Here is a 13,326-nt window from a genome sequence, read left to right as displayed (position 1 = left end):
CCACTGTGAACTGTGCACTGAGTCTGTTATTAGAAAGAAGGGCCATATACTCATACATTTCTATATTCTGGTAAGAAGTGATCCTACTAACAAGCATTATATATGTGTATCCAAAGCCTGATATAATGTTTTCCTCCGTGCCGTAGCGCTTCATTGTCCAAAAAACTATTTAAAACATCAGTGGGCCACAGAGTTGCAATGGGTGACATGTTTCTTCAATGCAATGAACATGAGCACTTGAGTATCTTTTTTTCAATAAATGGATTTATGAGACATTTGTTTCTTTTTAAAATTAGGTGTTCAATAGGAACCAAGGGACTTGGGGCTAAGAGCCACAAAGTAGCCTACCAAGAGACAAATTAACTGAAAGCTTATTGTCAGCTAATTTTCATGAAATTAGCTGACAATAAGAAAAAGACCACATTATCCTTAAACAGCCTTAAACAGCAAAAATATTGGCATACCAGCATGTGTGAGTCAATCCTTGTCTGCTCACCTTTTACCAGAAGGGTTCAGGTAGTATTTCAGGTTCTGGTAGGGGGGGGGCATACCAGAGTGGAAACTGATCCTCAGGATGTACAGAGGCCATTTTCATCTCCTACTACTTGAGATATCTGGCAAGATTCAGTAGAGTGTGTTCATCTATCTTTTTTCTCCTTGTAAAATATGCTACGGATGAAGAGGTTTGAGTTGAACCAGACATGCTACTTAAAATGATGAATGATGGGATTGCTAATAAGAATGGGAGGCAATCCACAGACCCCTTTGAGGGCTGAGAAGAGCTCTAGTTGACGTAGGTTTTTGATTGCCACAGTCTGACTGGACCACAGTCTATGGACATATAGCCTACAGTCTGCAATATTTATCCAACAGTGTTAGCAACACACTAATGACAGACAGCTAGCATAATGGCTAGCTAATTAGCAGTGAGCTTTCACGTAAAAGCTATGCTAAAGAATAGGCTACCTACAGATAATGCTCCAACGAGGGCATTTGTGGATGGGATAAACAATGTCTGTCAATATTTGCTTGGTCATAGATATAACAATATGGTGGCTGCAACTGTCTGTTGAACTGCAACTGTGGAACCATTCAGCTGAAAATAACTGATGGTTGGTGTGTGGTAAGTGAACAATTATTATGAATCCTCCCAGTGTGCCCACAATTCATTCACTAGAAATAGCATGTTTTATGCTTAGCCATATGCTCATATTTATAAAGGCCTATATGTAACATTTATGTCACAGATAAAACACCCAGGGTTTCATGGCAAACTCAACCTCAATACCTCCAGGGCAATACCATAGAGCTATCAGGTGTAAAGGTAACTGCTATAAGCTGTCCTTCATCCCTACTTCCATAGCTCTTCTTAATAAACAGAACAGACTCACTCAGTTGTTTTTAGCATTACTTAGGTTTTAATTGATTCAGTCATCAGTCACTGATAGAATAGGTGGTTATGTCACATACACATGTGCAATGCAATGTAAATGTATAGAACAGATTGTATGATGTGTGTGACTGTGAAGTCCACATCAGAAGCAGAATCAGAAATACTTTATTGATCCCTGAGGAGAAATTCTGTGTCAAAGGCAAAAGGAATATAAATAAGATAGTGGTATATAAAGAAGTATATAAATCTCAGAGTAAAAATATAAAATAAAGAAAATATAAAGGAGTGTGGATGTGTACAATATTTACATAATTAAAGGAATTGTTATAGTACAGTATTTACATAATTAAAGGAATTGTTATGGTGAACAGTAATAACGAATAAATAGTAGCAGCAGAGTATTACACATTAAGTATTTAAGCAGATGGTTATTGTACAAAACAGATAATAATGTCCAGTTTAAAACTAACTAAGTGTCCGTGTGTCAGACACTTAGAAGGAGGAGTTATAAAAGTTTGATGGCCACAGGCAGGAATGACTTCCTGTGGCATATTGTTTGTTACTGCAACATTGGGTGGCACTAATGCTCAAGACAGATTTCCCTCAGGGGAAAATAAAGTTTATCTTATCTTAAGGATTTTAAAATATACCTTTGTGCTGCACAGAACTGGTCTGAAACCTGTCAAGGAGGGCTGAACCAGACAGGTGACTCTTTGAGAAGAGGATTTGACACACTGGATATGCTTGACAGGGATCACCTATAAATTCTTAAGCTTAACCCCGGGGGCTCCCCTGACCACTTGGGCCTCTGGGTCGGTGTCCTGTTGGGCCTGTGTGGCATTCCTTCCATACTCAACAACAGTAGCTACAAACCCAGGAGGACAAAAATAGACACATTTTTTTTTCAGCAACTAAAATGACAAAGAGCAAACTGTTATTGAGACTGTATGGTGTTACATATTGTGGTATAAAATACTGTTTATCGCTCTTGTGTTTTCTTTGTGTCTCATTAAATACAGTCCGGTTCAACTTATCTGTAGACGTGTTGCTACAGTGTTTGTAAATGCAAATTAGCACGTAAAGCGTTGTCATCAACTGGTATTGCTTACAATGGCCAGAGGCATCAATCTTGGTTTTCCGACTTATTCTACATTTTTCTTACTGTCAAACTCCTGAAAAGACCAAAATCAACGCGTATGTCCATCTCTCAATACATTTTTAATTCTCCATACCCGCTGGTTCCTACTAAAGAGACACAAATAAATCTGAATATGCTTTCCTTTGTTATAAAGGGGCAATACTTTCCTTAAAAAGCTGGGCACTATATTCAGCCTATATGTGGAATCTACTCAAGATAAACGACCGTGTTCATAGTAATGAAGGAACATGTCACCCAGTACAACTGCCTGACTCACTGACTTGTTCATATGTTTTTAAAAGTTTTTGGACAACGATGGAGATATATGGCACAGACAGATAAGCTACATCAGGCTTTAGCAACACAGGCATTTGTGAGCTGGACCAATCAATTGTTGGTTTTGGTGTTTTCATGTGATTTGTTGATAACGTAAGGCATGTAAGACAGATTCATGTCTAACTAAAGAGTGCCACACCCGCCTACAGCGTGTGAAAGCAGGGAATGATTGGAGGAGCATCACCATGGCAATGCGATGACGTCTTCATCCCTTGCTCTAATTGGAGGAAACCCCGTGGCAACCGCTGCAGTGTTCCGGTCTGTCAAACTATCCGCGAAGGCCCGCCTCTTTCCCCCGCGCTAAACAACTACTGGTTTACACTGCCAAATGTTCCTGTCGATCAAATGAGATTACGATTTATGATTGGAGAATCGACTTTCAGCTGAACCGCCCCATTTTAGCAAGCTCAGTTGTATTTTCGCTGCTACTGCCGTTCTTTGCCTTTCTGACCAACATCTCAAATCGGATCAATTTGTGGAGCAAATTTGGACTTCAGTAGTTCAGAAACGGTGTGTATTTGATTATTCCCCCCTTCCTTTAAATATATAATCGCTGGTTGATCGCTCAACTAACAAATTGTGGTTCGTTTAGTGTTTTGTGAGAGTAACGTTAACGCTAACGTGACATTTTTTTATTGAAAGGAGTGGCCGATGTAGCTAACGCCAGCTAGCTTTGGCCAACTTGCTAGTTAGCTGCTCCAGACAGCTTTGTGGCGGGTTGCCGTGCGAAACTGGCTTGCCAGCAGATCTCTGGTTCCGATGCTCGCAGCCAAACTTAGATTGGAAACCATCTTTTCCATGCTGTATTGTATGTATAATGATGTTGGAAGCGAGATGGTCGTTATGTAATTAAATGTGTCTGACAAAGGATTTTCTTCCGTTTAAATATTTTTAACGACTGCAGTTACCTTTAGTGCCACAGTACAGCTTATATACCAGGAGGGTGCATGCTCTTTCATGTCATGATGGTGATTACACGTTTTATTTTTACCTAACTAAGTGTCAACTTCTTTTTGCAGCTTGAAACGTTCCTGTGGGGAATACTCTCGTCGATTCCTTGCTACACCCGTTCTTCAACCTAACGTTAACAGTCCTTGACTGTCCCCCGGATTTCTGATTCCTCAGTCCCCAAAAATACATAAACTATGGATAGAACGGATCTCATTCAGAAGGCCAAGCTGGCGGAACAGGCTGAGCGCTACGACGACATGGCAGACTGCATGAAAGAGGTTACAGAGAAGGGAGGCGAGCTGTCAAACGAGGAGAGGAACCTGCTGTCCGTCGCCTACAAAAACGTGGTTGGGGCGAGGCGGTCCGCATGGAGGGTGATGTCCAGTATCGGACTGAAGACCGAGGGATGTGAGAAGAAGCAGCAGATAGTGAAGGAGTATCGGGAGAAGGTGGAGAAGGAGTTGCAAGAGATCTGCAACAACGTTTTGGTAAAGTGTCCAATTTCTACTGTGATGTATTAAGTCTGCAGCATGGATCCATGTAACCTCTGTGAGGTGGAGACCTCTTACATTGTTTCACTGCATTATTATAATTTAACAAAGTTAAATGATGGCTATAACGGCAGTGTGGTTTCATTAATACTTTTCTGCTCTTGAGGCAAGGAGTGAAATGATTTATGTTTTTAATATGTTAAGAAGAAAATTGTCTGGTGTAGCTTAACTATTTAGGGATACACAAGTTACACATCATTATTTTGTACAATAATTGATGTCAAATGGCATCTGCCCTGCTTCCTGTGAGCTCCTCAGTTGTATAAATATGGCCTCTAAAGCCAGCGGTGACAAGGAAGTATTATGTAGTCCTCCCACTGTTCCTGCCTTTTGGGAATCTGGATTTAGAACAATGGGCTTGAAACGTTGTGAGGGCGTGAGCTGACAAAAGGTCCTTGTGACTACATCAGCGAGGTGTGTCTGAATGGGTGGAGAGAGAACTCAGGAGGACACACACAGGAAACATACGCTGTAGTGTGTGTTCTGTCAAGCTGTGCTATGGTCTGTGTCCATGCTGTCCCATCTGGCAGATAGATGCTTAATGTGGTTAGCCAAGTGCAAGAATATACATGCAGAAAAGGCTCATACTCTCCCTACAATCCAGTTTGTAGACGTCACCAAAAATGACCCTTCCATCCATAGAAACCAGTGAGACTGTGTTTGACAACTGATCTAAATGCATTCTGAGACTTTCCACAAGACTTAGTTTACGGGGGGGGGGGGGTCATGCTTTAACCTTGTTTAATCAAATGCAACAGCACAAATTGGTGCTTTACATTATTTCTAGCCTGCCTTGATAATGGATTAGAGGAGATCTGGGTGGAAGCTTAGCTGTAAGATGGAGATCATTTCTTTTTAAAAATGCACTGCAAAGCTGTAGGAGCCATTCATTTTCAATCAGCTTTCCATGTGTGTTTCTGAAGATATGCACTTGCACAGCTGTGACTCAGCTTTCAGTATCTCTGCGTGAGTGAGTATTGACTGAGGGTTTGTCAGCGGAGGAAGGTGTGTCAGTCTCCATGCTGTGACTTGTCTGCAACGCCTGACAGGTTAGTTATGCACCCACAAAAGCAGAAGCGCAGAGACCGCAATAAACAAGCGGTCTGTGTGCCCCTCTGTCTCGATTTCCTGCACAGTACACTGAAACCAGGCAGACTTGCATCCAAGCTGAAAGCAGGTCTTAGTTGAGAGGCAGCACAGTCTTGGGGATGGTTGGGTTCCAGTTTAGATGTGAATGTTAGGCTTGTAGACCAGGACGGGTGCCAGCTGAGCAGATTCAGGCTTTTCACTCTGCTACAAAAAGATGCAGGTTCTTCCAGCTGAATCTGGTATGCAAGCAGTGGGACATAGGCACGTTTCAAAATCAAAGTCTTGTCAGCGTTGTCAGACTGCCACATGCTTTCATCATCGTGTGTGTGATTCTTACATCTGCTGAGTTAAAAAAATAACCAATTCACAGCTAATTGTGGTGTTGCTAATTGAATTGATAATGAGGGATTAGTCCACGCTTGGCGGGGGGGGGGATCCTGACATGTAAAGACTTTCACTCGCATAACCAATCAGGTTTTAATCCAGTAGCACTGTTTGTGCTTTCACACAAAGCTCTGATTTCAGTCACCAGAAAGCACAGAGAGCGAGGCTACTTGTCTGTTGTGCAGAGCATGCAGTGAAAGACGAATGCTTAGCACTTGAGACATGCGCATGTTTCGGCTGAGCCAATCTTTGTCTCAGTAAATGACTGGGGAGTGGCTGCTGAGGTGGGTTTGGCTCAGACAAGGACAGCTTCTTTCTCCCAGGGTTTGGAAGGGAAAGCTCTTCTCTTTAAGTTAAAATGTTTTTTTTTTTTATTTAAAGACAGAGGATGTTTAAATTCTATTCTAAACACTGTATTGCTTCTCAATCAGGACTGTCATTTGGGTTGAGTTGTCATTTTCAGTCGGCGTGAACTGTTAATCTGCTCTCTAAATCGGTTAACTTGAGCATAAGCCATGGTTTCACTGACACAGATTAGCCCTGGTAATCTTCCCATGTCCACTGAAAGATGATTACTCAGCCTGGAGTGTAATCACAGGATGTAATTTATAACACATTTTTGCTGTTACCAATTATGTTAATACTAATTCTATATTAAGTTATTTTGGCTGTTTCAAGAAATTAATTGTAGATTTAAAGAAAACAATCATTAAAAGCTGCAGTTTGTATTTTTAATGGGGAAAAATATTACATTTAAATCATTTGAATATTTAATTCCACTGCTCTGCTATATTTTCTATAATTAAGTTGAAAACATGAGGGTAGTGTAAAAAGGAGCATGCAGTTGCAGTTATAGTAAAGTCGTCATTGAATATCTGAGATCAAATTTTATTCCAGCTGTTATTTCTGCACTTCAAAGTCTAGATAGAGGCAGATCCTTAACTTGCCAGCCAGCATGCACGTGCTGCAAACACGGCACTTTTTTGAGCTCTGCAAGCAGTTGTTAGCGAGGTCCAAGCCTCCCGACACCAGCCCCCCCCCCTCGCCCAGCAGAGGCTGCGCAAGTCAACCCGGGCGCCCCGCCCGTGGAGAATAAACGACCAGAGTTTTAAATGAAACGTACTTGCGATTACGGAGATATAAAATTAATGTATGTCTATGGGAGTGTTATTTGATATACGCTTAGTAGCTCCACCTAGAGGCCGATTGACAACAAACTTCATACAGCCTGTTGGGAGGGTGTGGCAGATAAGGTTCCCGAGTTTGGTGTATATCGGCCATTGCAAACCTGAGAGATGACCTCACTTCCTGTTTTTAGCATTTTTCGCATAGATTTGTTAGCCTATAATTGCGACACTTTTAGTTGATCAAGATTTCCTCTACAAACTCTATCAGCGTCGTCCATAGATGGTTCATGCCAAGTTTGGTGTCGATCGGACTTGCGGCTTTGGAGAAGTTAATTAAAATAGGTTTTTCAGTTTTCGCGATTTTGTGGGGAAAATTTAGGCGGAAATGGGTGTGGCCTATACCACGAGATTCAGTTCGATCCCCCGAGCGCGTGGATATGTTTTTGTTATGCGCCTTTGTAGGCGGGAGTTCGAAACCGAAACTCGTTGACCTTGCTTATAGCGCCCCTTAGAGGTAGAATTATGCAAATTGACCTACTGTATGAATTTTGCGTCTGTAGCACTTACCATGTAGGCTGCAGTATCAGTTTTCTTTACAGAAGAAGAAGAGTGATAAAAATCTTAACCATTACAATAGGGTTCCCAGCTCTGCTGGTACTGGGTGCCCAGTTGGACTTGGACCCCTAAGGAGTATGAGGCAGCACTGGTATCTTACTCTAGTCTGTTTTTAAAAAGAATCTGAAATAAGACCTCATACTATACTTTACAGTGCAGACAGGAGGACAGTGCTTATCAAGAGAGCGTGTAATCTGGGGCAGAAGGAATTGGAGGACACACTAGAGGCCTGGCCTGGTTGTAGACAATTTTGGAGCAACTTTATCTGAAACTGACAAGAAGTAGTGGGTCTTCTAAACAGCACTGGGGTGAGCACATGTACTTGACTCCTGATGGAGCAGATCTGTACCCGTTAATCCTTGAGCTGAGGAGCTACAAAGAGCAAAAGGAGTAGTGCTCTCTGGTGGATGGAGGCTAATGGGACACTTATGATGGGTGAGCCCCACCTATATTTAGGGTTGTACCATGCAATGTGGACGCCCATGTTCTCGCACCTTAGTTTGTGCCCAATTTGGTGAATGTAGCCATGTCATCCTTGAGTGTGGCTCTTCATCTGTCAGTCAGATGTCAGTAGTGATGGGTAAATGAAGCTTTTGTGAAGCACTGAACCACTTGAGCCAAATGTTTCGAAAATAGGTTCATTACATATCCTGGCGAAGTTCAAGGCTGCAGGCAAATTAGGCAGGCTAGCTGGTTGACAGGAGGCTTTTAATTACATACACGCACGCCCCTCAATGAGCAGTGTTGGAGAGACTAGTTTTGTAGAAAAGACCATTAGTTATAAAGCATCTTTGCTTTAAAGTACATTTACTTTGAAAATTCTTTGATGCACACACATTAAGACTGAACTTAATGGTCTATTTACAAATAAAGATTGATGAATGTATTTTGTTACTGAGGAGAGAGTGCTGGGAAATGTGGCATAGGTTGGATGTGCTTGTGTAACTGAATGTGTTAAATGGGGTGCACAAACACTCAAATGTTTCGGGACGGTCGAGGCAGTGCCAATAAATCACGGGATTGGACTGCGAACCAGTCGGTGATTCAGTCAGGGAAGCAGTTGCTGCTTCGGACGTCACCAAAACAAGCTTTGAAGCAGTGGTTCAATGGGATTGTAGTCCAGGGTTTGAAGCGTGTATCGAAGCTTCAGTGTCTCACTGCCATCACTAGATGTCAGTGTGCTTGTGGTTTGGTTGATTGATCTGATGAGTCGTAATGGTCATTATGTACTCAGCCCACCAAAATGAATTGATCATGACGTTTTCTCTCTCCACAGAAACTGCTGGATAATCATTTAATTGAAAACTCCCCAAATCCCGAGAGCAAAGTGTTCTATCTAAAGATGAAGGGTGACTACTATAGATACCTTGCTGAAGTTGCCTCTGGAGACGACAAATCAAGTGAGTTGACAGTTGTACGTTTTTATTAGAACTGTATTTCCTCCTGGAAGAAATGCCTTCATGTTTTTTTTTTTTTTGTTTGTTTTTATTTCCAGCTGTTGGGCTAAGCTAAAATATCCCAGCCCTATTAAGCACTCTTTAAAAAGTGGGCCTCTTCACACTCTAAATAGAAACGTGTCAGATTTTGTCCTGAAGCTAGGAGCTTGAAATGACGTCATGTAGGGCAATGCGTCACGGTCCTGTGATCACAGGGCCCCACCTCCATAGGAGGGTGAAACAACAGTGAGTGGTAGCTAATGAGGGCCTCCAGTTTTCCCACAAGGAAAAATGTACAGTGACAGAATTTTCTTCCCCACCTGCCCTCACTCTTATTAGCATTGTCTATTCCAGAGTGATCCACGTAACTAAAAGCACTTTGTGTGCTGATACAGAAATGTTCCTGCTGTCTAACAGTTTTCTGGCTGTGTCTTAATAGTCCCAGAATTCAATTTTAAATGGCTTCAAGGTTGAAGGAAAAAATGTATCTTTGTCATTGTGCAAAGAACAATGAAAATCATCTTGTCAGCTCTTCAGTAGTGTGCAGCATGAGGTGTAGTCATTTCCTGAAACGGCTGGGCACTGTAGTTTTTAGCACTCTTCTCTTATTAATACAGATTTGATGCTCTGAGTATCTATAGCAGCAGGACAATGTATACAGTGCCCATGTTCATAGTAATAAAGTACCATGTCTCCCCCTGTGAGGCACATTAATCTTGTTTTAATAGTTTTTGGATAACAGTGTGTGTGTGGGGGGGGGGGTCTATGGCACAGAGGAATAAGCAATATCAGGTTTTAGCTATATAGACAAAACTTCTTAGTCTGATCAAGTTATTGTTGGATTTGGTCGTTTAATTTGATTTGTTGACCCAAACGATAAAGAATGTCACCAGTCTTATACTTTAAAATTTAACTGCTTGACCTTTCGGGAAGTACGCTTTTCCTTCCTTGCCAAGAGTTGCATGAGAAGATGGCCACCATTTTCATGTTTGTACAGTAAATATATTTGAGCCAGCCAGTGATTACAGATCAGTGGAAAACGACTAGCCTGGCTCTGTCCAGAGGTAACAATCTGTCCACCACAAATTCTAAAAACTCCTAAATGAACACATTAAATCTCTGTTTAATCTGTGTATATATCAAAAATAATTTACTGGCAGTTATATGCCAAGAAAATTTTTTGGCCAGGAGCGGTTACCTTCTGAAGTCTCTGCAGGTTAACTGCTCTTTTCCTAGTTATGTGCCTGTGTGTAACACTCATGCCCGTAAAATAGGGCTGAACAATTAATCGAAATATAATCTAATGGTGCGTTCCAGTTGACATGGGAATTCGGAATTTCCGAGTTCAAAGGTCAAAATTTCAAAGGGAACGCCCCCTTAAGTCAGAATCCTGACTTGGGAAGTCTGGAGAACCGCACAACCCCGACTTCGTGATCCAAGATGGCTGTCGGGGTATCAACAGTTAGTGAAAGCTGTAGTTTATACTGTTTATTAGCACGTGTATGTGTACTTGTGACTCATATAAATGTTCGTACACAAAGTGCTGTCCAACAGCTGTCTGTGGACGTGTTGCTACAGTGTTTAGTGTGAGTAAATACCACACAGTGTTTTTTTTTTTTTTTTTTTTTTTTTTTTTTTTTTTAAATCAACTGGCGTATCAATAGCTAACCTGGCTAGTTGTAAACGAGCGAGATTTTCCGACTTGTTAACTGGAACGCCGTCTACTTGGGTGTGACGTCATTCCCAGCTCCGACTTCCGAGGTACATGGAACGCAGCATAAATCTCAATATCCAAATTGCAGTAGCTGCAGTAAAATTTATAACAGCATTATAATTTCAGCATTTTGGCGCTACAGAGACGCCCTGACCTACAAATCGCGTTCTCAAGACATAAGGGAACATTGGTACAGACCCAATTTCAGTGAAAATGAAAAAAATAAATTTAATAAAATAGCGGACTTCTATCTCAACCTTGACATATACATATTCTGACTGTTATATTGTTTTTCTTCCTCCGTCTCCAGAGACCATTGGAAACTCACAGCAAGCATACCAGGAAGCGTTTGACATCAGCAAGACTGAGATGGACTCCACACATCCCATCCGCTTGGGCTTGGCGCTCAACTTCTCAGTCTTCTACTACGAGATCCTCAACTCCCCAGAAAAAGCCTGTGAATTGGCTAAAAAGGTCTAAAGGCGTCTCTCAAAAAAATCAGCCCTCATTTCCACAATGTTGCATTGCAAGTGTTAACCTTTTCCTTTTTGTTTGCAGGCATTCGACGATGCCATTGCTGAGCTCGACCAGCTAAATGAAGAGTCCTACAAAGACAGCACTCTTATCATGCAGCTCCTCAGAGACAACCTGACAGTGAGTGTTGCACTTTTCACACAGCACAGAAATGACCTTCAGTGTTGCCTTAATGTCTGTCACATGGTCATATAATGCTTCAAACAAACTCATTTGTTGAAAAGGCCACACAAGGTCAAAAGCCTGCTGTCGTTGTAAGTGGTGAGACGCATTGAACCATACAAATGAGGTCTAAACGGCACACGCTTCCGGACAGCATCTCCTCAAAGGCATTCATTAGGGTTCACATGGTAATGGAAAAACCTGCATCACAGTCATGTACTTTGACAGCCCTAAAGGTTTTGGAAAATGTTTATTCCACCTCTAGGATTTGACGCGACGTGCTGCATAAAGCCTTAGAAAACCATTTATGTAGACGAGAACTTGGATTGGGTTTTTTGTTGTACGTTTGCACAAATTGCTGCCGTTTTTATGGTATTGTGCGTGTACAGATAGAAAGTCAGTTATAATTATCTCTACAATGCTTCAACATTTAAAAATGGTGAAGGAGTCGGGATATTTGACTAGATTCCACTGTATTTTAACCTAAATATCTGTTTGTCTCCTCAGTTATGGACATCGGACAATGCTGCCGAAGAGGGCGATGCTGGAGAAGGAGGAGAGGGTGGCGAGAATGAGAGCTAAAAAATAAATACATAACACAAGCCCTCATTGTTGGGGTCATCTCCTCCAAAAACAACAAAAGGACAAAAAAAAACTTTTTACACATCCTTCATTCCTTATTGCTCCACTCAAACATTCTACCAATGAAACCTATTGAAAAGAGTTGTGTAAGGAAAAAAAAATCATGCTTTTCACAATGTAGATTTGGACAATAAATTGGTGAAAAGAGAAACCCTCCATTCCCTATTTAATTTGTGTTTGTCCTGGCCTTCCCATTTGTGCAGTTTCAGCTGTAGAGAAGTGTTTGATAGCTTGACATGATATCCGACTCCTAGCTCAATTTTAGAGGCAGAAAATGTCGTTGACCAACTGGAAGTCTACATCCCATTGATTGAGAAAGTCTGGATTCCCCCCCGATAAGAAATGTTTGCTATAAAAACTAATTTCCGCCATATCTTTATTTCTTTTTAGTGTCTCTGTCTAGACAGTTATGTGGTACGGTTACAGCAGCTGAAGTCCAACTTCAAACAGATTCAATTTTTCATACTGCAGGGAAAGCTAGTGCACTTTACATGCTGGCAACAAATACTATAATACAGCCAAGTAGTGTCTATTGGTTCAATCCTCACTTTCTGCCCTGGTTATGATATGCCACTCTTTCACTAAAGCATGCTTGTTTGGGGGTGGGGCTTGTCTGACCAAATGCTGGGACCTTTTTAATGGGAAGAAGATAATTCTGTCATGCATGTCTCTGGAGATATTACACTGGAATGGGAGCAAATGCTGTAACACACACCAACAAGTCCAAATGTCAAGTTTAGTAAATTTCATTGCAGGTTTTTCACATCCTAAAAGGGGGTGATTTGTTAGTCTGTCCAGTGATTGTCATTAGAGATTTGGACCACTATTGTTTTGCTATTCATTCAATTGTAGTCCCCAAAAGCCTTGTGGAACTGTTTGAATCCCTATGTATCAGCTATGTTAACATAAATAAAACATTTTATAAACCAAGTTCAAATGGGTCTTTCTGTTTATTTTATTTGCTTAATAGTATGTACTTTGATGTTTGTAATTGTTGATTGTTAAAAGACAACCTTAGATGGGAATGAGAGAGAATTTATTTGGGAACATTTATTATTGTAAGGGTTTCCAACTTAATGATTTGTCAATATCTTTCTGCTAATCTCTTTTGTATTAAAAGTATTAAGTTTTTCTGTCTTAATATTTTTAGAAGCATCCACTCCGTTATTTAAGAACACAAATGTCATACACCCATGTTGGAAAGAAAGTACATTTATTCAAAAACTTCATCTATTTTACTCTACTTCAAATGGA

General features: G+C 41.0%; 1 protein-coding gene across 1 annotated transcript; it reads left to right on the top strand.

Moving 5' to 3' along the window:
- Nucleotides 1-3,220: 3,220 nt before the first annotated feature.
- On the top strand, nt 3,221-13,003 carry LOC119910277 (14-3-3 protein beta/alpha-1-like). The gene is made up of 6 exons (XM_038728784.1): nt 3,221-3,377; nt 3,887-4,306; nt 8,861-8,984; nt 11,045-11,208; nt 11,293-11,388; nt 11,938-13,003. Exons 2-6 carry the CDS (start codon nt 4,013-4,015, stop codon nt 12,010-12,012), a joined length of 753 nt encoding a protein of 250 aa, XP_038584712.1. The 5' UTR covers nt 3,221-3,377; nt 3,887-4,012; the 3' UTR covers nt 12,013-13,003.
- Nucleotides 13,004-13,326: the final 323 nt, after the last annotated feature.

The sequence above is a fragment of the Micropterus salmoides genome, unplaced genomic scaffold (genome assembly GCF_014851395.1).
Source record: "Micropterus salmoides isolate LMB-PRFRI ecotype aquatic unplaced genomic scaffold, ASM1485139v1 Ms_hic_scaffold_19, whole genome shotgun sequence".
In the NCBI taxonomy this organism is placed as follows: domain Eukaryota; kingdom Metazoa; phylum Chordata; class Actinopteri; order Centrarchiformes; family Centrarchidae; genus Micropterus; species Micropterus salmoides.
The sequence above is the reverse complement of the archived record's forward strand: the minus strand, read 5'-3'. Positions and strand labels throughout refer to the sequence as shown.

Coding starts and splice junctions, on each gene's coding strand:
- LOC119910277 (XM_038728784.1), top strand. CDS start 4,013: ATGGATAGAACGGATCTCATTCAGAAGGCCAAGCTGGCGGAACAGGCT. Junction 4,307..8,860: donor AGATCTGCAACAACGTTTTG/GTAAAGTGTCCA, acceptor CTCTCTCCACAG/AAACTGCTGGATAATCATTT. Junction 11,389..11,937: donor TCCTCAGAGACAACCTGACA/GTGAGTGTTGCA, acceptor TTGTCTCCTCAG/TTATGGACATCGGACAATGC.